Consider the following 27,701-nt stretch of genomic DNA (forward strand, 5'->3'; position numbering starts at 1 on the left):
TGGTAAATCGGGTCCAAGTCAATGTGTTTGTTGATAGAGTTCCGGTTGGAATGCCATGCTTCTAGGAATCCTCGTGCATGCCTCTGTTTGGTTTGTCCTAGGATGGATGTGTTGTCCCGATTTACCACTCCCTAGAAAAAGAACAGGAAATGACATCACCATAGGAAATGACATATCCACAAGAAATGACATTATCAACCAAAGAAACCCAAACATATAAATAGAAAGTGGGAATCATCAGCAATGCTTTGTCCGGAGGCTCACTGTAGATATTACCTAGTATGGTGATGAAATGTCTGAACATGAACCTTCCAGCTCAGTGAGCAAACCTACATCCATTTAAAAGGGTCCTGAGGCAAACAACTTTTTCACACAGAGGATGGTATGTGTTTGGAATTAGCTACCAGAGGAAGTAGCTGGGAGGAACAATTACAATACTTAAAAAGCATTTGGACAGGTATATGAATAGGAAAGATTGAGAGAGATATGGTCCAATGCAGGCAAATGGGACTAGTTCAGTTGAGGAAAACTGGTCAACATGGATGAGTTGGGCCAAAGGGCTTGTTTCTGTGCTGTATGACTGACTCTGCTACAATTACTAGACAAGGTGCCGCTGAAGTAGGGTGACTCTTTGTGAGCTCTCTACAGCAGATTGTATTGTCACATTTCTTAGCTTTGTGTCTTTGTATGTTATGATCTGCAGTACTACATGCAAAACAAAACTTCTTAGATTAGGTTCCCTACAGTGTGGAAACAGGTCCTTTGGCTCAACAAGTCCACACCAACCCTCCAAAGAGTAACTCACCCAGACCCATTTCCCTCTGACTAATGCATCTAATTCTATGGGCAATTTAGCATAGCCATGGACTACTTACTGTACATGTGACAATGATAAACCAAATCAAATACTAGCCAGTGATGCCCAAATGCCACGAGTAAATAAGTTCTATAATCCAGTTACTTAGAAACTAACCAAGTATGCCATAATTCAAAAATCCAAATTCTGAAAATGATAACATTTATCAGATAGCTTTTGTCACACTAGGATTTGATTATTGAACTGCATAGGGCTTTTATGACCCAACTTCCAGCAGAGGGTCACTGTCTTATTGCTCAAAGGGCAGTTAGAAGTCAACTACAGTGCTGCGGGTCACATGTCGGCCAGACCAGGTAAGGATGGCAGATTCCATACTTTTTAAAAAGTGCATTCAAATCCCACCATCTGCCATTGTGGGACTTGAACCCAGGTCCCAGGGGAACATAAACCAAGTTTCTTGGTTAATAGTCTAGCTATAATATCTTTGCCATCCCTAGATTCTCTTCTCGAGGTCAGCACAGATCTGGAAGCATGTGGATCACGTTCCAGAGACCTGACTCGGCAGACTTCGGGAATCCCTCCTAGTTGAAGGGAGGGTAGTTTTGAGGAGGAGGTCGATTGCCTGTTGCTGGGAGTTATTAATATTAATAGGGCCCAGTGACGCGCCGTGATGAATCGAGCTCCGTCGCTTCTCACTGGCGTGTCGTATCCGGCAGATGGAGTATTTCCTGCAATTGACAGCGGGCTCAAACAGAACGCCCCTTGAGCTCTTTCAGCGTTTCCCTCTGCCACAACTTGGCCTGAGAAGGCACCCCTCCCTCCAGCCAACCCTGCGATTCACTCACTGCCAGCAGCGAGGCGGATGGGAGCTGCGAGAGGGAGAAGTGTCTGAAATTTGGAGATATGACCGAAAGCCCGCAGGAACCCGGCCTCAACACAGGAAACGAAGCCGAGAGCCGGGAACAAGGGGAGAAGGCGGAGGGAGCCCAGCTCAACCTGCTGGAGACGTGCGCCGTCTGCAAGCTCAATTTCCAAAGTCGAGATCCCAAGCTGCTGCCATGTCTGCACTCCTTCTGCAAGAAGTGTCTGCCCGAGCCCCTCAGGCACTTAGTGCTGCCGGGTGCAGCCGCCGCGGGCAGTCTGACAGATTCCTCCCCTCCACAGCATCAGCAGAGTGAGTATATTGGCCAGGGAGGGATCTCGCCCCTTTTCTCACACTGGGATCTTGCGTAACGCACGGATTCGTTAGCTCTAGTGCAAACACACACACACACACACACAGAGTAGGCCGAGTGTAGAAGCCTTTGTCAGTCTGGGTGCCCCTCTCAACCCAGACACCTCCTGAATGACTGATGTACCTTTTTATATATATTCTAACTTTTCTGTTGTTTATGGATAAGTATTTCAGAGCCTGCTGCCTAATCATATCCAGACTATTACAGTGATCGCAGGGAAACGGTTTTCAGTTAGTAGAATGTGATTTGTTTTCTAATACTTGGGCGCTGTGGTGAATATATATTGACTTTTTTTAAATCCACTGTCGTTAGCAGGCCAGTTCGGGTTGTGAATTCAAGCGGCTACATTGTAGTTTCATTGAATATAATTGCAGGGTAATAATTTATCCGCGTCCTTTTACAATCTTGTATAAACACCATCTATGAGAGTTGTCTTTTTTTTTGCAACGTCAGTCTGGCATTGGGACTCGATCTCTCCGCCCACCCCCCCCCCCCCCGTACTTTGGGTTTTACCTCCAGTGAAGGGGTCCAATTCATTCGCTTTTTGCTTCTAGCTGGGATTTTCAGTTCAAGTTCATAAACGAGACTTGCTGAGATTTTTGAACAAAAGGTCTCTTTCTATTTGGCATTCAAAAATCAAACATCTAATCCGACCTGCAGATAACAAAGAGGGTCTTTGTGAGACCGACCATCTCCCAGGTGAAGTACTGGAGAAACCGGGAGATCTGAATCGCGTTCCTCTTAATTTACTTAAGATGGGCCTATTTTTAAAGTTTTTCAGTTGTCACAATTAGTTTAAACAATATAATCTTTGGAAAAGTTTATCTTCTAAATCCGTGCTAGTTGCTTCATTCTGCTGGGGAGCTACGTGCAATAGTGCAGTTAGCTCACGCTAACCTCAATGCAGTAACACAAATCATTCCACATCCGAGGAAAGTGGCACACATCATTTGATCCAACAACCCGGGACTAAAACCGATTTGCACCACTTTAATGCTTAGGAAATGCACTGGGGACGACCTGTTTCTCTCATAATTTGTGGAAGTGTTTTAAACGATGGTCGAAATAGCAAGATGGTTTCAAAGAGAAAGGTTCCTAAAACTGACAAGCCAGAATTTATTTCCATTCGGGCCCGATTCACTGGCTGTGGTGGATAAGTTGTTGCCAAGTAATGTTTTGGTATTCAGCATGTGTATATATAATGTTGATAAAGTTTAATAGTCCCTGGGAGTAGTTACATTGTAGCAGTTCTTTGCTGCATTGTATTGGAGGTGCTGATTAGTTACCTCTCTCGTTGCTTAGCCACAATGTAACAAGCAGCGAGGAACGTACCGCTTCCGCCCAACACGCAGGGGTGTGCACAACTCCCTGACCAGAGCTGCTCCCTTTTTTTTCTGTTTTTTTAAAAACGAAAACAAACTGTGAAATGATTGCATGGCACGGCAGTTGGAGAATGCGCCTCGCTGGCGCCAAACTGACAGGCAGGGCTAAAAGGTGGCGTTTCCCTCCAAACCTCCGCCCCCATGGGGAAGCTCCGAGTGGTAGAGGCAGCTGAGTCACTACGGGCGGTTGGAACCGGTCAAGGGCGGCTGGAACTGGTCAGAACCGGATTGAAGTGGTTTCTTGGCAACTCAATGGGAATTAATTGTAGTGGGGCTGTCTTAGGCAGGGTCAGCTGAATTGCTGGAAGGCTAAAAGGGCTGAACTGAAATTAAATCCACCCTGTCCACTTCCCCAAGACAACAACATCTTGTTCTATTAGTAGCTTTAAGTAAATAGGAAACACCTACATTAGGAGGGGCTTTCACCTAGCAGCACAATATGGCTAGTGAGAGTTTCCACTGATGGGCTGCACTCTCCTCAGAGACCAGTCATCTAAGGGTCTTGCACTCCACTCTGGAGGGATTTCTAGCCACATATATGACTTAATTCGTTTCTTATTTGTGGGGTCGCATGTAAAAGTGCCCTTTCAAAGACATTGACCACTGGACCAGATTTTCAGAAACCAAAGTGTTGCTGCTTATCTAGGGTGTCAACGTAAAATGCTGGACGCACAAATGGACAGGGAGCATTTGGAGAGAGGAAAAACAATTCATATTTTGTTGACTTCTTTGTCAGAACTAATTACAGTAGATCTGTATCAAGGTATCATCTGGAAGACGAGATGGAATGACAAGTGTAAGCCAAAGTAATGTGATTTTGCTGTTCCCATTTATCACTACCAATAGTTACTGTCTGAAAATTGGCGCAGAGGTTACCAAAATGGTCGAACGCTTGAGCCCGAAGATGCTGGTTTAAAAACTTGCCTTTCTTGTAGATTTGCTTGTATGTGATTTTTTTTATTAAAAAAGCACAATGCTTTGCTTATGCCTTCTCTGGTGTGAGAGGCCTATCAACTGAGCCTCTGGCAACATGTAAATCTGTAAGTATCCTTGTGCAAACTGTGAAACATTGAATTGAATTAGCTTAATTGTCACATACTCAAATGAGTGCAGTGAAAAGTTTACAAGTCTCCCACTTGTGGCTCCGTCTTGGGGCAAACGTACCCGGGTACAGATTCTTCTGTACAATTGCTGAGGAAAAACAAATGGAAAAATAAAGAAGTCAGTCCAACATTACAGATCGTGGGAATAAATGAGAAAGTAGAGAAATAAAAAGTTTAAGAACAACAGTCCTTCCAACCTGTGGCAGCATAACATTCAAAGAAGTCTGACTAGAACATGTAACGAATAGATAGCTACCATAACTACAGCAAATAATCCATGTTGGGTGGCATCTCGCCTCCAGTCTGCTCTGCATCTTGACTCTAGACTGTTCCGGGCTTGTTGTTGAGGCTGGCAGACTGCTCTGGAATCACGTTGAGGTTGGAAGTCCACGTTGGGCTCAGTGACCACATCAAGCTGAGAGGTGTGGGTCAGGATTTGGCCTGCTCTGTTACACTGGAGAGCCTCAGTAGAAACTCAGAACAGAGAGGAGGCCCTCATCCTGGAATCGAAGACCTGCATATCCTGTTTCTGGGAGCTTGCTGATGTCCATGCTGTGTACACTTTTTTCCATAAGAAAGGAAAGTGCCTCTTCTTGATAGATACTGGCTTGGAAATATGTGGTGGCCCCCAAGGCAAAGGGAGCTGTCCATCCGAGATCCAGCAGTTTGTTTCCTGTTGCCAGCTACAATTGGAAAAACCCAGTATTAGCAAGATGATGCTTCAAACTGCCTGGTGTGCTTACTGTGCAAACTCAACATCACCAATCCTCCATGCTCCAAAAAACCTGGAAAATATTATGGATCAGGCAATTAGAATCCCTACACTGTGGAAATGGGTCTTTTGGCCCAACAAGTCCACACTGATCCTCCGAAGAGTAACCCACCCAGACCTATTCCCCTACCCTATATTTACCCCTGACTGATGCACCTGACCTACATATTGCTTAACACTATGGACAACTTAGTGCGGCCAATTCATCTAACATGCACATTTTTGGACTGTGGGAGAAAACTGGAGCACCCAGAGGAAGTCCATACAGACCCAGGGAGAATGTTTGTGTGTAGTTTGCACAGTCCCCCAAGGCTGGAATTGAAGCAGAGTGTCTGATGTGTGAGGCAGCAGTGTTAACCACTGTGCCGCAAGGAAGGTGCTGCGGTGATGAAGGTTCTTTACTGAAGTCCTGTCGTAATGCTGTTGGTAAGGAGCTTTTAAATCCATCAATCAGCACTTTAAGAACAGGCTGGCTGTCCACAATGTCAATCCTCTACAGGTTACCATTAATTCCATGATAGCGCTGTGGTCTCTTTCTCGGTGGTTCTGATGTTCCACAATTTTTACAATTCGGGTTAAGCTGCAGTTCTCAACTTTGTTTTGCATACTTCTGCCATCAGTATGGGATCTATTTAATTAGTTTTGAGACTCTGTTGCTCTTGCATTTTTTTTTCACAGATTATTTGCTGTAGTTACAGTAGCTATCACTGGTTACCTGATCTAGTCAGACTTCTTTTCTTTTTTGAATGTTGCCACAGGTGGTTGTGTTGCAGACTTGTTTCTGAATTAGGTGACTTTTTTTTAAAAGAACTTCCTTGGGGACTTGAGTGTAGCATTTTGTGTGACATTCCTATGTGTTGGAGTACTGCACTGTCAGCTGTGCATTTCCTTTTGGATGAGGTGTTTTTTAAAAAGGCACTGCATTGTCCTTTTGGCTACTGTTAAGGTTCTTGTCTATTCCGATGACTGGTTAGAATGTGAAATTTGCTACCACAAGGAGTCATTGAGGTGAATAGCATAGATGTACCTAAAGAGGCAGCTGGATAAGTTTGTGTGTGTGTGAGAGAGAGAAAGGATCAGTGAATTTGTTGACTCGCATCAGTGAAGAAGAGGAAGTCCATGGAGTATAAACATAAGTGTGGATCTTAGAATAATCTTTTTGTGCTGTAAATAACTTCATAATATTTTCTTACCCCAAAGAATGGGGGAGTTCTCCCCAGTTTCCTGAAAAATATTGTTACTGATCCAATTGATAAAATGAGCTGCCAGAGGATGTGGTGGAGGCTGGTTCAATTGCAACATTTTAAGAGGCATTTGGATGGGTATATGAATAGGAAGGGCTTGGAGGGATATGGACTGGGTGCTGGCAGGTGGGACTAGATTGGGTTGGGATATCTGGTTGGCATGGACGAGTTGGACCGAAGGGTCTGTTTCCATGCTGTACATCTCTATGACTCTAATTGACACTAACTGATTGCACAGCAATCTCTCGCAAACAACAAAACTTGGCGCGATCAGTTCCTTTCTCATGATAATGGTTGATTTCAAAAGTACCTCACTGGCTATTAAGTACTTTGGAATGTCCGGGAGTGGTGAAAGTTGTTAATGAATGTAAGTCTTCCTACAATAAACTCTGCAATGCCACAAAAATTAGCTTGGAACAATGTCTAGCCTCCCACATCCTTCATCTGTTCTTAGCTATCCACCTTGTCACTCAACAAAGGACATTTTTGAACTGTTTAGTCATGGTAGTTCAGCCTGTTTAAAGGAAGACCAGTGGTACATTGGAGAAATCTGAGTGGGGGAAGTGTGGTTTAATTAGTTTCCTCCCATGAGACCTAGGTTACAATGTAAATGTGGCTATTAGCAACATCCACTGGAGATGAAGTAGTCATTAGACAGATACATTTAATGAGTGGAGGGATTTCTCTGGCAGAATTGCTTTGCAAGTGCGCTAATATTATGGAGATAGAGATAAACAGTTCTTCCAGCAATGGCCACTTTCCCATGGTTTAAAAATAAGGCCTGCAGGATCAGTTATGATCCCCGATGGAAAGATGGGTGGTAGGTGGGTTATGTGGAAGTTGATTCAACAGCATGTTCAAAAGGATAAATATTTGAGAAGAAATATGTTCCTAGGTTTACAGGAAAAAGAGCAGGAAGTGGCAATAATTGGTTGCTCTTTCAAAGAACTAAAACTGTAGAATGGGTTTACTCTCTCTCTCTGGCTCTGTAAGGGTTTATGGAAGCATTTGAAGTGACATGGTCAAAATCATCCAACAAGAAGTCCTTCCTTGCTCTACACTTTTGACAGCATACATTTTGAAGGCGTGTTGCTTTAAGAAATTGAAGTCGTGTGAGCATTGCTTGTTCTGTGAAAGGGATCTGTGTATTACAAGTAAGAGTCCACTGTTGAATGCATGAAAGTTACAGGTCAGCCTTTCTCAATAGGAATAAGAAAATTGAACAAAGTCAAAGGGAAATGGCACTTGTTTTGTTTCCGTGATGTCACGTCTATTGTTGTGTTTCTACATCTTCCGTTGTTCTTCACCCTGTGCCGCCCAACCTATATTGTCTCCCGGTCTGGCCACAGTTTTGTTTTTGATTACATTTTTGTCTTCAAATTTTTTTGTAACTTTGAACCTTGTGCTCTTATCTATCTATCTTTTATTTTGAAATATCTACAATCCTCTAGTGCCAACCTCCTGTGCATCCCTGATTTCAATCAGTCTGCTAGTGGCAGCCATACTTTTTGCATGCATGGTCCTGGAATTCCCTCCAAAGTCACTCCTTAAAACTCAACTCTTTGACCAGGTATTTGGTAATCACTAAATATCCTGCTTTGTTGCTTAGATGTCTGTTTGCAAAAGCCCCTCTGAAGCACTTTGGGCAGTTGAACATGCTACGTAAACACAAGACACTGAGCTCACTCCAAGTCAGGCTGTGTTCTGGTTTTCAGGTATGTGAAATGAGAGATATTATTTCGCAAAAAAAAAGTCTAATAGATTGCACCGTTGATCAAATAGTTCCTGTCACTTTCAAAAGTATATTGAGTTTCACATACTAAGTGGCCTCTATCTCTGAAATCTGGATTGCAATTTAGCCCAGTCTCTTGGGTTAAGAATGTTGTCTGAATCCTGGCTGCAGGAGTCCTTGCTAAAACTAGTTTGGGCAGCTTTGTTCTAGTAGCTGCCAAGCATAGGCTCGCATCACAAATTTCAGTTGGATGACTTAGGCCTGTCCAAATGGTATTGCCAAAGGATGGTTGATACGTGGCGTAGATAAAATATCTTTCTTACAACAGTAAATGGTGTTCTTGAGACTAAATTTAGAAATAATTTTTTAACATTGAGGGCAGGGAAGGAATAGCTTATTGTAGATCTGACTTGACCCAGAAATGCTTGATAATACAAGTTGTGGATCAGATTGCTTGGTAGACATTTTGGAATCTGTACTGATTCATTCAAAAGCAAGTAGATTCTGTTCAGGAAATGAGGCTGAAGGTTGCAGTAAGGGAGTAATTTGAGATGATGTGGTAAATTTTAACATGCTTGGGACAAACTGGTGACTTTGGACAAATAGCTCCCTAAGATTTACACTGCTTGGGTTTTCTCTCATGCTTGTCTGGGTCTGTTCCAGGTGAATTGATTGAGAGTGTTGCCCAGTGATCAATCCATTAATGTTGCGTCATGCAACTAAGAGAAGTAAACTAAATTGGCCATAGGAACTGATAAACAAGAAAATTGTTCCTTTTTGTTACAGCTTGTCTGAACTGGCAAATGTTCTGTTCTGCAGCACTTAGTTCCTATGCTTTTGAAGTTATATAATTTGACAAAGCAGGAGTTTGAATCAGTGATATTCTGCAGACTGAGCTAGGTAATCGTCCAAGTCAGTTATGTGCAGGCACTTCTTGAGAGAGGGATGTTAGCCCGGGCATTGGGTGAGTCTGGGTGGGAGCTTCCTGGCCTCCAGCTATTGGGTAGGAAGCTGGGGACTGGGCAAATTGAATTGCTTGAAGATGTTGGGGTGACTTCACCGAGACTGGATGCTAGCTGGGTTAGCTGGCTGCTGATTTTGTCTTCAGAAACCTCCTACAATGGTCACTTTGTAGGATGTGGGAAGCTCACCTGCTTACTTAGGGCGTAGTTTAGAATCAGACGTTCCACTGCCCAAGGCAGGGTCTGTGGGCAAGGAAGCCTATGTGTGTGTGATCCTTATGATCCCCTGAGAGAGTCCAATGCTGTACAGAGGCAGTGTTGCATGTGCCACTTGTGATGAGAAACATAAACTAGGTTGTGTCTGTTGACACAGCAGAAAGCTGCAATACTGTTTCCAGGAGCAGGGTACTTCTTCCAATGATCTTGGTCCAAAAATATCCCCCATCACCATCACAAAAAAATAGATGATCTAGTCATTATTGCTGTTCGTGGGAACATGCTGTGTGTAAATTGTCAGTGACTACATTCTTCTTTTTAACTGTAAAGAGCTTGGAGATGTATGGTCAAGACTGGTTCTATTGAAGGTCTGTTAGCACGAGGAGTGGCAGATAGAGTTTAAGCTCAAATGTGAAATGTTGCATTTCGGTCAAGAAAACCTGGGCAGGACTTGTGGTTGGGCCCTGGGGACTGTTGCTGAACAAAGTGACCTAGGGCGGGAAGTGCATAGTTGAAAGTGGAGTCACAGGTGGTGTTTGGCATGCTTGCCTTCATTGGGCAGTGCATTGAGTTTTGGGCTGTCATATTGCGGCTGTACAGGACATTGGTTAGGCCACTTTTAGAACACTGCATGCAACTCTGGTCGCCCTTCTATAGGAAAGGTGTTGTTAAACTCAAGGTTCAGAAAAGGTTGACCAGGATGTTGCCAGGGTTGGAAGGTTTAAACTATAGGGAGAGGCTGAGTAGGCTGTTGGGCCTGCTTTAAGCTGTCAGCTACCCATTCACTCGATTCTTTCCTAACTCATTCTTTAAATGTGGAGAAGCTATGTCACGAAAGGGTGGAACCATGTTGTGTTTGGAATTTGAATTTTCTGACCAGCTGTTTCCAATTATTTCCATGACCTTTGACTGTTTGTTGGGTTTCCAAGTTGCCTCCATATATATATTTTTCTCTTTGATGTCTTTCTTTGTCTTTATAGCTCAGGCAATGATTGGCTAAAGAAAATGGCAGTTGAAACTGGTACAAACATTGGATGAGGGATGACCAGGAGTAACTCAATAGGAAGGATCTTTGTACTATGTGCACAATTCTGGAATTTCACAAAGTTCACAAGGATTTTGAGGATGTTTTTCCCCCAAAACAAAACAACAGAATTAATTGAAAGCTGCCGACCGTCACCATAGAACCTCCTCCAGCTCTGTAACCCCTGGCTATTGGTGACACAGTCCAGAACAATCTTTCTTTCTTAATTCCCATCCCTTGCCTACATTTTTTTAAAATTTGACTTCACAGTGAGGGGATTTGAGTATGGGAGCAAGGACATCTTGCTGAAGTTGTATAAGGTCTTGGTGAGACCACACCTGGAGTATTGTGCAGTTTTGGTCACATTCTGAGGAAGGGCGTTTTAGCTATAGAAAGTGCAATAAAAACTTCCCAGACTGATCCTGGGATGGTAGGATTGACTGATGTAAGAAAGACTAGGTCAGTTAGAACTATATTTGCTGGAGTTCAGAAGAATGAAGGAAGATCTCATGGAAACTGATAAAATTCTAACAGGACTAGACATGGTAAAAGGTGTTCCTGATGATTGGGGATCACGGAACCAATGGTCACAGTTAAAGGATGTGGGAGGTAGGCCATTTAGGATTGCGATGAGAAATTTCTTCAACAGAGCAGTGAGCATGTGGGATTCTCTGCCACAGAAAGTGGCAAAGCCAGAATATTGAATGTTTCCATGAAGGATTTTGATATAGTTCCTAGGGCGAAAAGGGTTCAAGGGGTATGGGGAGAAAGTGTGGACAGGATACTGAGTTGAATGATCAGCCATGATCACATTGAATGGCAGAGCGGGCTTGAAGGGCTGAATGGCCTACACCTCTGTTTTTTTGGAAATACTCCAAATTCATTTGGTTTGGCAGGGTAGGTTAAGCTTGTTTTTGTTTCACCTTTGAGATTTCCAAAACCAGGGAATGTCAATATACGAGTCATTAAGTCCAGAAAGGAATTTGTGAGAAACCCCTTTACCTAGGGAATGGTTAGAATACTAGGTTACTTTATAAAGTTGAGATAGATGATAAATTCATTTAAGATGAAGCTTGAGTTCTAAATTGAAAAATAAAATGATCTACAAATCAGTTTAGTTGGGAGGGGATGTATTGCCACACAGGCTGGCAGAGACAATTTGGACTGACTGCCCCTTTCTAAGTTCTATGTACCATAAATGGCAGTGATGACTTGCTGCAGTGTAGAAAGTGACTGAAATTATTTATGGATATACACAGCTCCCCTTTCATTCGAGATATGACCTGCTATACTGTCATTCGAGCTAGCTTCTGTATTTCACCTGTAAGGAAGGTAGTGGGTCTGAAGTGATCTAGCAGGGAATACAATGTACTGTCTCCTTATGTAAAGTCAATTGGAATGATAATGGGGCAATTTAAGGAACAAAAGATATGACTAGAGGAGGTGTGAATGACAGGGCAGCAACCTTGCGAAGGTAAACTAGAGTAACTAATGAAACAAAAATGACCAGTGCAAAATGCTGAACTAAAATTGAAGCAGAGGTAATGATCTAAACTTGTAGAACTGCAAAGTGCTCAGTCAAAGCATGCGATGATGTTTGTTTCTTTAATGTAGGTTAATTGAAACTGCCTTGTCACTTCAAAGAAACCTAACCTTTTATTTGGAATATGAGGTAGAGATGGAAGTAGTAGTGATATCATCCTAGGAACAGGAATAAGCCCTTCAAATCTGTCCCATTGTTCAATGAGGTTTTGTCTGTGTGCCTAACTTGATATACCTGCCTCTGGCTCATTTCTCCTTAATGCCTTTGCTTAATAATAACTTATCTATCTCCGATTTACAAAAATAATACCTCCCCTGAAGTTTGGTGTGATTATGACCCTCAACTTAATAATCTGATGATTTGATTGTTGTTTATTTTTCTTCTGATACCATCATGTTGCATCTCATGTGAATGTCGCAATGAGACACAGCCATTAGCTATCAGGAAGCAGAGAGTAGGCATAAGTGGGTCATTTTTGGGTAGCAAGCTGTGGAGTACTGGAAGGATAGATGTGGGGCCCTCAACTATTTAAAGTCCCGTGTGAACAACCCGAATGAAGGGTCTGAACATATGGCTTGTGCAAAGATATGTGGGAAACTTAAGCTGAGAAGGGCATGAAGAGTTTATTATGGAACTTGGGCAGAGTGAACAGGCAAAAAAATTAGCCGATGATGGATACAATTAAGAAAATGTGAACTTATGCATTTTTGGGAAGGATAAAAGCAGCAAGATCCCAAAGTGTGTTATACAGAGGGATCTGTGCAGCTTGGTATCTAAATCTCCAGAGTTAGTATTCTGTTTGAGTGAATGATTTGGGTAGGTAAATGGAACATTGTTCATTGCAAGGGTTATTGAACATGGCAAAACTTCTCTGATGCTAAATTGGGGTATTGGTGAGGCATCAGCAGGTGTACTGTGTGCAATTATGGTCGTCTTTCTTGAGAAACAACATAATTGCATTAGAAGCAGTTCAAAAAAGGGTGATTCTACTGATTTTCTGGGTTTGAGGAGTTGTCTTGGGATGGAAGTTTGGATCCATTTGAGCCTGTATCCATCTGAGCTTTGAACAATGAGGGACAACATTGTAGAAGGTGCTGAGAGGACCTGATAGAGTGGGTACTGAAGGTGCATTTTTCCTTTGTAAGATTAGGGGGTACAATTTAACAGTAGAGTTGAGGTTACAGTTAGACTAGCCGAGATTTTATCAAATGGTGGTGCAGGTTTGAAGACTGAATGGCCTGCTAAGTAATATTTGTATGAGTTAGAAATATGTAAGTGCGTCTGCCACAAACTGCCTGTTAAAGTGTCGTCATCATATCATGTGGATGCTGGAAGTTAGAAAGTACAAACTGATTATATTGCTAATATTCAAGAGCTCAAGTGGAATCTGTGGGGCGGGGGCACAGAGAGAGTGATGAACAGCCAATGTTTCAGATGGAAAATGTCAGACAGCTGCTAAGCAAATGTAAAACTAGGGAAAAGATAGGAGTGGGTGCAGTGGACTGGTGTGATGAATGTTCATGGTATGTTATTGTTTGGGAGGTTGGCTTGCAAACTGAACTGCATAATTTTACATCTGATTTTGTATGTTGTGAAGATACTAAGGCTTTAAGAGGTGTATTTGATCCTGGTTTCTTTTTCAATGAAGAAAGATGGAGACAGATGTAAGTGGTCTGCTTCAAAGCTCAAAGTAAACAGCTTGAGGCCTTAGATTTTTTTCCTAAATTTGGAATGATAGAAGCAGCCTGAATCAGTGGGATCAAGCTACCAAAGAACCAAGATTTTTAGTTTTAGTTTTTCAGTCACTTTTGCTTGGGTCTTGAAGCTGGGTTTGGAAGTTGCAGTACATCTCTACCTGGTGCTCTCCTGAGTTTTGTTCTTCATGCTTTTTCCTCCGAGACTGGAAAATTGCATATGAGACAATCTGAATTTGCCTTTTGTCAAGGGTGTATTTATGGGATGTGACTTTATTGGAATAAGTTTAAAAATCACGCAACACCAGGTTATAGTCCAACGTGTTTCTTTGGAAGTACAAGCTTTCGGAGTGCTGCTCTTTCAGCTACCTGATGCAGTGCTCCGAAAGCTTGTACTTCCAAATAAAGATGTTGGACTATAACCTGGTATTGTGTGATTTTTAACTTTGTCCACCCCAGTCCAACACTGGCACCTCCACTTTATTGGAAAACTACTAAACAGTAACTGTTCCAATAGAGTTAGATTATTCCAATTTCTTCTTACTTTGACTGTAGTATATGAATAAATTTGTTTTGCTTAATGTTGAACAATTTGACCAATCAAGTTGCATCTGGAATGCAATGCCTAGCACTAGTATTTTAAAATGAGAAAAAGCTATATGCCCTTAACATATTTTTGAGGGTGTTTTGGTGTGGTCCCTAACAATGTCTACTTTGTGTGTATGTGTGGTGTCTGCTAAGATGGGGAGACACAAGTGTCCTGGTATTTTCCTGCTCCTGCTCCCCATAGTTCTCTATCTTTCTCAACTTCTAATATGTTCCTTTTCAAGTTAGTCTTTGCCGTGGGAAGAAGCTGAGGCAAAGTATGCACCCTTCAGCTGTCTTCTAGGAAAACCTTTTGCAAAATCAATTGCCATATTTCAGTGTTTATTTGGCTCAGGATAGATTCAACTTTTTCACGCAGAGGATGGTGCGTGTATGGAATGAGCTGCCAGAGGAAGTATGGAGGCTTGCACAATTACAGCATCTAAAAGGCATCTAGATGTTTATATAATAGGGAGGTTTAGAGGGATATGGGCCAAGTGCTAGCAAATGGGATGAGATTAGGTTAGAATATCTGGTAAGCATGGATGAAATGGGCGGAGGAGTTTGTTTTTATGTACATAATGTTCTTTAACTCTGAATGAATTAGAGGACGTGGGTGCTGTTGTCTAGACCAGTGAATATTCACCACCTTCTCTAGGGCAATTAAAAATCTAAACTGCCTTGGTGAACCACAACAATCCATGTTAAGCATTTCCAAGGTGCTGTTAAAGTTGGAGGATTGTGACCAATGACAGTGATGGCACTGTCATGTATTTCCAGTTCAGGATGGTGAGTGACCTGGAGGGGAGCTTGCTGCTAGTGGTGTTTGCATGTATCTGCTGTCCTTGTCCTCTGTGTTGGTGTGGTCACAGGTTAGAAGGTGCAATGTAAGGAGTCTTGGGGATTTGCTGAGCATCTGAAAATAGTAAATGCTACTGCTATTGGCTGTCAGTGGTGAAGGGAATAAATGCAGTAAGTGGGAGCCAGTGAAAGTTTTTTTTTGTTGCTGAGCTGCACTCGTTCAGTGCAGCTTGTGCCTTTTTATAAATGATAGACAGGATTGGGTGAGTTACTTGCTGCAGAATTCCCATTTTTCTTCTTGCTCTTGTAGCCACTGTTTATGTGGCTGATTCAGTTCTGCTTTTGGTTTGTGATAACCATCTGAATGAAAGTGGTTAATTCAGCAATGGTAATGCCATTGAACTTTTAAGAAGCATTGATTGTGTTCTTATCTTGATTCAGATGATCTTTGCCTGTCATTTTATGTGGTGTGAATTTTCATAAAATCCCGACAATGCAGATAAAGGCCATTTGGCTCATTGAGTTTGCACTGCCCTTCTGAAGACGATTGCATCCAGACCCAGTCCCATAACCCCATATGGAGTTTTTTTTTAAACCTAACCTGCACACCTCTGGACACTACATGGGCAGTTTAGTATGGCCAATCCACCTAACCCCCATGTCTTTGGAGTGTGGGAGGGAATTCGTGCAGACTAGGGAGAACATGCAAACAGTGTTTTAACCAATTCACAAACCTCTTCCCTGCAGTTTTCAGACTTATGAACGGACCTCTAATATGAGAATTATCTTTTTCTGCACCTTTTCTGTTGCTGAAACACTATATTCTGTTCTATTACTCTGATTTGCATATGTAAGTTATGATTGGCCTGTATAGCGCACATAGTGCTCCTTTTCAGTGTGTCTCAGTACGTGTGACAATAATAAACCAAATCCGAATCGAACCACCCAATGCAGGAATTGAACCCAGGTTCCTGGTGCTGTGAAGCAGTGCTGCTAACCCCTGTTGTAAGCCCAAACTTGGATGTTGTCCGGGCCTTGCTGCAATTGGACGTGGACTGCTTCAGTCACAAATTGTGCTGAACATTGTTCCATCATCAGGGAACAGATGGGGTGTGACATTATGTTGGAGGGAAGATCATTGAAGCAGTTTAAAATGTCTGGTCTTGGGAGATTACTCTGAGGAATTCCTCCAGAGATGTCCTGGGGTTGGGATGATTGACCTCCAATCACAACTCTTCAGCAGAGTGTTTTCCAATTCCTGTTGACTTCAGTTTTGCTACAGGTCTTTGCTGTTTCTGATCAAATGCTGTTTTGATGTCTGTAACAGGTCACCTTGTTTTCCTTAAGCCTTCACAGTCTCTGGGCTCTATTGAGTTTAATCACTTCAGACTATAATCTTTGTTCTCTAATTTGTTTGCCCACTTGCTATTTGTTTTTCTTCTAGCAGAGCTGACTCATGCTGCTATTATCACCTGGTAGAGACCTGTATTATCTCTCCATAAATATGTCCACTCCTTTTTACCTTTTTCTCTGGCAAGTGATCGCTAATCGCATTTGTCCTCAACTTGCACTGATCTTCCCTCTTGCCTTACATCTTTCTCCTTACCGCCTTGTACTCTAGAAACTCACTTTTCAACTACTGCCTTCCATTGCAAAGTGTAACATTTTTGGTTTTGCTGTCTCTGCTGTACAGATGATGCTAGAACGGCTGAATTCCTCTAGCTCTCTGCTTTTCATTCTGATTTCCACTGTATTTTTGATTTGGAGAATGGGAGCTGACTGTTTAACATCACAGCCACCAGTTTATGGCCTTGCTCATCAGGGGAATGGAACACAAGTAGTGATGCTATGTAGTCTGGACTGTTGGTGGGATTAAAATTCACCAAAACATGTTTCTGCATGTTGGTTGCTGCTGAAAATGTGTTGCTGGTCAAAGCACAGCAGGCCAGGCAGCATCTCAGGAATAGAGAATTCGACGTTTCGAGCATAAGCCCTTCATCAGGAATGAAGGGCTTATGCTCGAAACGTCGAATTCTCTATTCCTGAGATGCTGCCTGGCCTGCTGTGCTTTGACCAGCAACACATTTTCAGCTGTGATCTCCAGCATCTGCAGACCTCATTTTTTACTCTGCATGTTAGTTGGCCTAGTTCACCTTCCCACTATTGTTTATCTACCTACTTTTAGTGAAATCGCTGCATTTAATTGCAAGTTATATCTTTATAACATTGAGCAATTCTTTATTTGTAAGAGACTTGAGGGTCAGTGATATCAAACTCAGTAACTGAAGGCAGTATGGAATTTATCACACCTGTGCTCAGTTGAGACACTCAACAGAAACAAATATGTTTGCCTTGTTTCCTAGGATATGTTCTTTGTTGCTACTTGCATCAAAGCCACACAGATGAAGCAAGTCATGGAGGAATGAGCCATATGTTTAAGTAGGATCTGCAGTGTCAGCTGGGAGTGAGGTGGGCACATGTTCAATGGTGGGAATGGAATTGAATCCGCTCCTGAAGACAATGTTCACAGGGCTAAAGATTGGTGGGGGAGGGTGGTGGAACTAGCTAATTTACCTTTCTATTGAAGTTTCATAGATGCAAGAGGCTGAATGTCTACAATACCTCACCAGTGCTTTAGAAAGATTTGAATGTCTTCCTTGTTATTTTACTGTTCACCTTTGCTTATAAAGGCATATTCTTTATAAGAATCTCCTCCATTTGGATTTCTTAAACTTGATTGAAGGGTTTTTTTCCCTGTATGTAAGCCCCTCTATTCCCTTTTAGAAATGGTACCATTTAATTTGTTAGCTTTCCTTCCAAAAAGTGCTCATGTTTTGTGTGAGGGCATGAGGGAAAAAATGTCTTAGTCTATAATCGTGAGAAATATTACTGGTGAACAAAGCATGATATCTCTGTTCCAATTTAATCTCACGTCTTTTGAAATTTAGTTGGTGTGGTAAAGTGGCATGTTTTAACACTTTTTTTTTCTTCTTGTCTTCCCTCTTGAACCCTTCTCACGGATGACCTTTGCTCCCATAGAACCGAATTACGTGGAAACCAGCAGTCACTTGTGTACTTGAACACAGACACACATCTGCAGATGATGAAAAATCTGAAATAGAAATCAAAAGCCCTGAAACAGTGCAGTATGTCTGGCCCTCTGGGAACTGCCTTGATGTCTCCCCAAAATATTTTGTTGCTGTGATCAAGCTTAGAGCTATTGTTTTAACGTATCTGAGAAATGGTTTTTGTACTCATTCTGAGGTTAATTTCACTCATTGTCTCCATTGCCATGTTTGATTCCATTCCCACTTCTAATTTCAATCTGAAGTGTAACAGGTTTTAGAGCATAACATCTACTCTATTGTGTTTTGCTTTTCATTGTTGGCCTCTCTCTTGTTTCCCCTTTTTCTTCTTTTTGGGGATGACAGCTATTCATTACCATGCCATTCACACCTCTTTTGGACACATGTTCTCTTGGTTTTTTTCCCCACTGGTCTTATTACCACTCCCTTTGGTCTTGCTTTCTTGTCATTTAATCTACCACTCTGGCATGGACTTGCCCTTTTGGTGTTCTTCTCACTCTCCTCCCTCCTTTTTCACTTGCTGAAACCTTATTGGAATTCAGCAGTAAAAGGTCGTTTTGGCTGGTTCAGTCTTCAAAGATGCTGCCAGATATACTGCGTGGTTCCAGGGTTTTTGGTTTCTATTTCAGATTTTCATCATCTGCAGTATTTTTTTATTGTACGTTCAAGTACCAAAGTGACTGGTTTCCATGTAACTCAGTTAATCAATTAACCATGTGCAGTTGTGCGCACATCTGGAGTGTTAGTGTCCTAGACTCTGGGGCAAGTGGAGGTTTTGTGCTTTTAACCCTATTCCCTACCATATGGACACAGAGGCAGGTTAATACACTGGGGGTTATTGAGCCTTTCAAGGCAAGGTTGCCATAGGGCTGCTGTCTTATTGGAGAGGGGCAACTTGTGGTGGTTTAAGCTGAGGGGCAAAAGTTGTTATGGAGAGTCCTTCATGGTATTGTGAGCCAGTGCAGGAATTGAACCCACACTATTGGTATGAGTCTGTTTTGGACCAGTCATCCAGCCAATTGAGCTAACCATGTCACACCCCCACTGAGCCAAATAGAACAAGAGATGGTGTGTGTTTTGGATTCTGGTAAGTGGTCTGTTTCTCTGGGTGGGGGTGGGGGTATAGTTTTATAACTTGCCCTATGGGAATCTGTGCCTGGTTGTCTTGTCTGTTTTACATCCTGTCGAAGTTTTAATTTCCTATTGGCTTTCAGGACGCCCCAAAATGAGTGGCCGGTAGCATAACCAGTATGGAACAAAGTTCTCTTTTTTTTCTGTTTTGTGCACATGTAGCTAGAGTGGTCTCTCGCTCTCTCTCGAACTGTGTACTTAAGCTCTGAACTAGGGTCTGACCTTTTATTCTCTCTGGTTAGTTACTTTCTAATTCTGCTATTTCCCATCTAGTTTCAAGTCAATGAGTCTTTCAAATGACACTGACCCTGTCAACTTTGTACCATCTGCATTTACGTCATTTCTAATTTTTTTTGACCCAGTTTTGCTTTGTACTTATTCCAGTCACACTGTGCTTTGGTTTGAAGAGACAAATTAATTTCCTTTTTTTTTTCTTCCACGGAAGCTTCTTTGTGACCTGTTCTTCATGTTCCATTTTGCCACTTCGGAGCTCTTCAATTTGTTTGCTGTTCCTCTCACCATGTTTTTCCCAATTGCACTGTATTTCACTATCTGTTCGTGTCTGTTTTTATCAGCAAATTTTATATTCCTTGCATCGGGTCTGACCTGTTCAAGCAACTTGACATCAAGGATTCTGCCTGAGGAATTTGCATTTGTTCTAGATTTGTTAGGCTGCCAGTAGAACGTGAAAAGCTTTCCATTGATTCAATGTAAGCAACAATGCGTTCTTCATCACAGCATAGAATCCTCCTGTTGTATCCTGTGGCTACTCATGTCAGGGCTGTGTCTGGCACTGGTGTTGGCCACACAATTTGGAAAGTGATATTGGGTAATGCCAGGTCAAAGCCGTGGATTGTTCTGCTGCTAAATTGTACAATATAAGCTCTCTGTTAAAGTGAAGGCCGAGTTTTTAGTGACACTGCAGGCTGTAAATCGCAGCATTGGGCAACTGGATGACAGCCATGTTAACTCTTCAGTCAGTATCTGCTTTCCTTTCCTAATAAACATTGAAGTGTTGAAAAGAGTGTGACACTTGAAGCCTAAGCAGCAGTTGTCTGCTGGCAGGATCTTTCAATTGAGTTGCTGTGCATTTGCTTGTGGCAGGTCTGCGGAGATCACCACTTGTTCACCTGCCTTTCTGGTGTGTCACTTTCTTAGGCCCTTGGATCTGCTTTACTGACTTTTCCTTCTGCTTCTCCTTTTTTTCGGGTGAGATGTGGAGGATGTTGCACCAGTGGACAAAAGAACAGCAGCTGGACAAGGAGGCGGCTATTACTGGTATCACTAGATTGAAGAAGGGGTTGTGAAAAGGCTAGTGAAAAATGTAGCATTTATAGGAGGAAAATATTGCAGATGCTGGAAATCCAAAACAAACACTGAGTACTGGAGAAACTCAGCAGGTCAGGCAGCATCTGTAGAGAGAGAGTTCATCATGTGATTTGATTTCTCTTCTCAGATGCTGCCAGACCTGCTGAGTTTCTCCAGCATTGTCTCCCTGTCCTAACTATGAAGTGACAAATGTTCACAGTATTCTCTTCCTTGCAACTGTCACCTTGCTATTCTCTTTTTGAAATAGAAACTAAGTGTATATAGCGTTCCATCTTTATCCTGTCCCTGCACTCAGTCTTCAACATTCATTAAATACTGTTCCTACTACGGTAGAAACAAAACAGTAGAGGCTGCCTCGCACCTTTATTTCTGCAATCATTTTTCCCCTTGCTCTAAGTGACTGACAATGCAAAGTTATGTTGGAATTTAATCAGGAGGGCAAGAGGCAGACAAGATATTTATCCACTGTGGTGACAATAAAGTGAAAGATTGGCTAGATTTGGTTTTGGGAGGAGTGGACTTGAGGTGAGAGAGAGAGTGTGAAGTAAATTTGGCCGATGCACTTCTGAAGAATGAAAGGTACTTTTGTTATAAATCATTGAAGGGCCTTTAAAGGGTAGCTGCTTGAGCATGTTTCCCCTGACTGGGGAATCCAGAACACTGCCTACAGCCTTTTCACGCTCCGGAGTGGAGAAGGCTCTTCATGGAGAATTTGGATCTTTGGAATTGTATTACCTCAAGAGGGTTGTGGATAGTCCACCTTTCAATATATTTAAGGCTGAAAGCAGTACGTCTTTGGTTTCTCCAGGAACTATGAAATATAGGCAATAGTTGGAAAAGTATAGTTGAAGCAGAAGATCTGCCATGATTGTTTTGAATGATGAAACTGGCTCAGTGGTTTGAATGGTTTGCTTGCTGCTTATGTTTTTATTTCCTCTTGCAGCTCTGTATTCTTTTGCAAACTTAACTTTGGAAAACTGAAAGAATGCTGTGGATGCTGGAAATCAGAAATATAAACAGAAATTGCAGGAGAAACTCAGCAGGTGTACTCAGCAGGTTTGGCAGCATTTGCAGAGGGAAAGCGGAGTTTACGCCTTGGTTCCCATAACCCTTCTTCAGAACTGATCTTAAATTCTGTAGAAGGGTTACTGGATCTGAAACTCTGCTTTCCCTGCACAGATGCTGCCAGATCTGAGTTTCTCCTGTAATTTCTGCTTTTGCTGCTTAAAATTTGGTGGTTTGGAAAGTAATTGTCTGCATCTTGAAGCTTCAGTCTCGTGCTGAAAATGTATCTTTGTGGAATGGTCTGTTGAAGAGGCTGTGGTGTCTGGGAATGAAGGGCACCGTGTGCAAGCTAGGAAGTGCATCTATTGACTGAAGATTGGAAATAGGGCAGTTTCTGGGAGCACAAAGATCAGATACTAATCTCACAGACCAAAATGTGTCTAAAATCTGTTGGTGCTATAAATATTGTGTGAACCAAGAAAGTGTAAGGATTTATAGCTACTTACACCCCAGTTGCCTGTTTCTGCATTCATTAGGCTTTAAAATGTGAATAGATACAGAGACAGGCTGGAACAAATAAGCATTGTGAAAAATTGCTATTTCATTGTGCAAACAAGCATTGAGTTTGTGCTAAGTTCTCTGTTTCTAAGTGAGAGCAAGTTAAAGGCTTCACTATCCACCATATTGGGGTGAGTATGCGTTCAAGGTATCTGCTGGACTTTAATAGTTGCTGTTGTAGTCGTGACAAACATCATTCTTTTAAACATGAGGTTGAATGACTAAATCCCATGACCACCATGAGAGGTTACCTAATTGAGTCTAGCCTCTGTACGTAACTGTTCATTCTGCTCTATCTCACACAGGATATTACTCACCCCTAATGGGAATACTGACTCCCTTCAGTAAGGAGACCACTGAGGTCTGCAGACTGTGCTGCATGTCTCTAATGTCAGAGGCTGAACAGAGATGGGGTGCATCCTTCTGATGAAAAGTGCAGCAATCTCAATGGGTTAACAGAAGGACAGGGTTTTGAGCTGTTTTATAGAGATGACTGAGTACATTTTGCCAGGTCAGATTCTTGGAGTTGAGCCCTCATTTTACAAAGTATTGTTTCGAGGTTGACAGACCTGATCAACCATGGTTTCTTTTGGATCTGGTATTAATATTAAGAAATGGAAGATTTGTGCGCAATCAGCTCCTCACTTGTCATATCTGGACTTCAAGTGATACTGCATGGTAGGAGCTTTGCAAATGTATTTAAGGAGAGTGGTCTGAACCATCATTATTGGAGTAATGTCAGACATACTCCCTCTCTTTCCCCCATTGTAAGAAAAATCTCCTCTAACTTCAGCTACATAGTTGTCACGACTCATCACAAATTCATACGGCCAGGAGAAGGCCATTCGGTCCCTTTTATACTCTCAACTCTTTGAGAGCGCTATCTGACTTGTATGTCTTTGCCTTTTTTTAATTGACCTGTGAAGCTTTCCTTTTTGAATATTTATCCGACTCCCTTTTTAAAAGTGACTCTTTGATCCATTTCCTCTCACAGGCAGTGTAATTTATAACACACGCCTTCAATTGTCTTTGAACCTTTCACCTAAAATAAATGCAGTTCTGAGAGTCAGAGGGCTTTTCCTGATCATCATCCTGTAAGGAAGAGCTGAGCAGGAAGCATTTCTCACAGCCTCTGGGATTCCTCTCTCAACCTGAGCTCTGTTAACCAAATCCCAACTGTTTTTTGAATTAAACTAGCACAAGTAAACAACACAGATTTATTTGGTTTATTTATAATTGTCACATGTACCTAGGTGCTGTGAAAAGGTTTATTTTGCATGCTGTACAAGCCGATCATACCATACAAAATGTGCTAGGATAGTGGAATTGAGCAAGGAATACAATGTTACAGCTGTGGAGTAGGTGTGCGGAGGCCGAGATCAGCATTAACTTTAGGTTTAATCAATATTTAGAAGATTACTTGTGAGGGGGAAAGCTGCGAGCCTGATAATCTGTGGAACACAAAGGGCTTGAGTTGCATCTTGACCTTGGTCTACATTCACTCATTTGGGCATATCTCCTTGTAACTAACTCTGCCATTCCGGTGCTGTGCTAGAACTTTCACCTTTCAGTATAAATGTTCAACTTTGGAGCAAAAACAGAAATTGATGATGGCAAAACTTAACAGATCTTGTGGGGGAGTAAAGCAGAGTTCATATTCTGAGGGGATGGGTGTTCAAAACTAGGTCTAAGGTGGGAGGAGAAAGATAACTTTTTTTTAACACGGGATAGTTCATATCTGGAATGAACTGCCAGAGGAAGTGGTAGATGCAGGTACAGTTACAACATTTTAAAAGAAATTTGGACAAGTACGTGATTCGGATAGGTTTAGAGGGATATAGGCCAAACTCAGGCAAGAGAGTCTAGTTTAGTTTGGGAAGATTAGTCAGCTTGGATGGGCTTGGCTAAAGGGTGTGTTTCCATGCTGTGTGACTGACTGTTAGTCCAGTGACTCTTCAGAACTGTTAAAAAAAAACTCACAATCCCAGGTTATAATCCAACAAGTTTTATTTGGAAGCACTAGCTTTTGGAACTTGGAGTCTATAACCTGGGGTTGTGTGATTTTTAACTTTGTCCATTCCAGTCTAACACTGGCTCCCCCACTTCAGAACTGATAACTGTCTGCTAATTTAGATGGGCATGAAGGATCCTAATTTAAAGGGAAGTCCTTCTGAATATTTTATTCCTCAGCTAAGTGAGAGGAAATGTATGATCTGGTTGTTGCTCTTCTCTTATCCTGTCTTGCTGTCTGCAAATTGGCAATCCCTACGTATCAATAATTCCTGTGAACCTTATAAGGGTTCAGGAAAGATTTATGAGGATGTTGCCAGGGTTGGAGGATTTGAGCTATAGAAAGAGGCTGAATAGGCTGGGGCTGTTTTCCCTGGAAGGTTGGAGGCTGAGGGGTGACTTTATAGCAGTCTACAAAATCATGAGGGGCATGAATAGATAAACAGACAAGATCTTTTCCCTGGGGAGGGAATTCAAAATTAGAGGGCATAGGTTTAGGGTGAGAGGGGAAAGATTTAACAAACCTAAAGGGCAACTTTTTCATGCAACGGGTTTTGCGTGTATGGAATGAGTTGACAGAGTAAGTGCTGGAGGCTGGTACAATTATGACATTTTAAAAGGGATCTGGATGGGTATATGAATAGGAAAGGTTTAGAAGGATATGGACCAAGGGCTGGCAAATGGGACTAGATTAATTTAGGATACCTTGTCAGCATGGATGAGGTGGCTATAGGGTCTGTTTCTCTGCTGTACACCTCTATAATTCAGAAAATACTTATTGACTCTGAAATATATTGGAATGTCTAAATGTTGTGAAAGATGTTCTCTTGATTTTTTTTTTAAAAAAAGGATTCTTCATATTTTTATTGTCACCGAGGAAAAAAATCTAATTGGTTTTTAAGATGGTTTGAGTCTGCATGTATTAAACACCAAATTTCATAGCATCTTTTTCAGAGAATTCAGTGTGGAAACAAGCCATTTGGCCCAACAAGAGTATCTGACCCAAACCCATTCCTGTATCCTATCAGTTCACATTTTCCCTGACTAATGCAGTTTAACCTATACATCCCTGAGCACTCTGCAATTTAGCCGGGCCAGTTCACCTAATCTGGAGGTCTTCAGCCTGAATGGCTGACTAGCCACTGGATTTACTCACTGGGATGTGAGGGAGGTGGCCTACCTTAGTAGATTTTACATGTATTTCAATATTCTTTTTTAAAAAAAAGACAGAATTGTTTAACTTAATGTTTCATATGCCTGAGCCAGATGAGTCAGTTTCTTTCTGCAGAAAATCGTAGGGCCTCCAACTCCTTCCCTGGTCTTGGTTGTAGGGATTGGAATGTGTTTTCTGCAGCTATTTCCTGCTTTTGTGACCTGGGCTTGACCTGAAACTCTGAAAGAGATGTGCACAGGCTTCTTTCATCATGACTGTGCTCGGACAATTGCCCTTTTCAAGCAAGAGTGACCACTGGCAGAGTGGAACAGGCAGCTCAGTGTTCAGAGAGACAGTTAATGGTGCAGCTTACAGTTCCATATATGTCATTGATACCCCCTTGGTTCAACTCGTTCGATTTTATATTGGAAGTGAAGCCTCCAATGAACGTTTTACTGAAACTGATCTGTGCCTCATTGGAACGTTGCTTTCGTTGTTTGTGCCTGGTTAGATTGGTTGTTGCCTGGTCTCACTTCCTTCTCTGTGCATTGATTGACCCAGTTTTCCAGAAATCTTTTGTTGCCAGCTTCTGTCTCATGTGTCGGGAAACTTCCAGATTGTTCAGAATGAATTGGTGCTGCAGAACAATGCAGGTTGTTATGTGAGTTAGAATTATAGGTAGAGTACTGCATGGAAACTGGCACATCAAACAGTTGATGCTTCAATTGGCCACCTCATCTGCTCAGTATTTCCTTTTATCCCTTTCTCCTTGGGGTAGTTATCTCACTTATCTCTCCACCACCCCACTCTTCAGTTCATTCATTCATAGGAAATTCACAGGTGTTGCTGCCTGGTCCAGCACTTATTGTCTGTCCCTAGTTGTCCTTGAGAGATGGTGTCATCTTGAATTGCTGCAGTCCATGTGCTGTAGGTAAACTATTAGGGAGGGACTTCCGGCATCTTTATCCAGCGACAGTGAAGGAACAATGACATATTTCCAAGTCAGGATAGTGTGTGGCTTGGAGGGTATCTTGGTGGTGGTGGTGGTCTCCCCACAGATTTGACAGGTGCTGCCTCAGGAGTCTTGGCAAATTACCGTCGTGCCATCTTAAATGCATGTATCCTATTCCTTATCTGAGCTCCCTATTGTTAACAACCTTTGCTCTTGCATACTTTATCAATTGTTTTTGTTCTTGGTATGAATATACTGCGACTCAAATACTACTTAATAGCATCTTGCCAGACTGACAGCTGTGGAATGCAATACTGCTGTTTTTGCCATGCGAGCGTCTATCACGGTGTGTCACACTCATATGCCTTATGCCATTCTTATACATCCACTGTAGCTTATCTGCAACTGTTCAGTGGTGTCTATCATCCAGTTACATCTAGGTTAACCTTTTTTTTAGAGCTCTGAACGTCTTGCTCAAGAAGAAATCATTGTAGGTTTTCAGTCCTGTTGCTAAATGTCCTGACCTTTTTTTTGTTCTGGTGTTGCTTTTAGTCTCGCATTCCTGCCTTGCGTTTTTATTTTTTCAAATTTATTCTTTGGGATGTGGACATCACTGAAGCTGGCATTTGTTGTCCATCACTTATTGACTTCCCTATGTTCAAGGACAGTGGCCTAGCAGTATCATTGTTGGACTGTTAATTCAGAGACCCAGGTAATGTTCTGGGGACCTGGGTTTGAATCCCTCCATAGCAGATGATGGAATGTGAATTCAATAAAAATCTGAGATTAATGGTCTCAAACCCATTGTTGCTTGTTGGAAAAATGCATCTTGTTCACTGTCTTTTTTTAGGGAAGGAAACTGCCGTCCTTACTTGGTCTGGCCTATGCGTGACTCCAGACCCACAGTAATGTGGTTGAATCTTAACTGCCCTCTGGCCAATTAGGGATGGGCGGTAAATGCTGGTTTAGCCAGCAGTGCCTTCATCCCATGAATGAAAAATGCACACTGCAGGGGGTGGGGGACTTGAAGTATTGCCTTGGCCGTTTTGGAGGGCAGATGACAATAGACCACATTGCTGACCAGGAGCAGAAATTAGGCCATTTAGTTCGAGTGTGCTGTGCCATTCAATCATGGTTGATAAGTTTCTCATCCCCCATTCTCCTGCTTTCTCCCCATAAGCCTTGATACTCAAGAACTTATCTATCTCCATCTTAAATATACTTAATGACCTGACCTCCACAGCTTTCTGTGGCAATGAGTTCCATAGATTCACCACTCTCTCTAGCTGGTGAGATTTCTCCTTATCTCCATTATAGAAGGTCTTCCCCTTACCCTTCTGATCTCACTTACCAATGGAAACATCTTC

The 27,701-nt window shown here is 42.1% G+C and overlaps 1 protein-coding gene across 2 annotated transcripts in view; it reads left to right on the forward strand.

The window, feature by feature from the left end:
* The first annotated feature begins 1,543 nt into the window (after positions 1-1,543).
* Positions 1,544-27,701, forward strand: part of LOC132825009 (E3 ubiquitin-protein ligase TRIM33-like) — a 107,489-nt gene continuing 81,331 nt past the window's right edge. For both annotated transcript variants that reach the window (XM_060840000.1, XM_060840001.1), the window contains exon 1: positions 1,544-1,991. In XM_060840000.1, coding sequence (XP_060695983.1) covers positions 1,721-1,991 — 271 coding nt within the window. In that variant the 5' untranslated portion in view covers positions 1,544-1,720. The remainder of the gene's footprint in view (positions 1,992-27,701) is intronic.

This window comes from Hemiscyllium ocellatum, chromosome 19 (assembly GCF_020745735.1).
Source record: "Hemiscyllium ocellatum isolate sHemOce1 chromosome 19, sHemOce1.pat.X.cur, whole genome shotgun sequence".
Classification (NCBI taxonomy): domain Eukaryota; kingdom Metazoa; phylum Chordata; class Chondrichthyes; order Orectolobiformes; family Hemiscylliidae; genus Hemiscyllium; species Hemiscyllium ocellatum.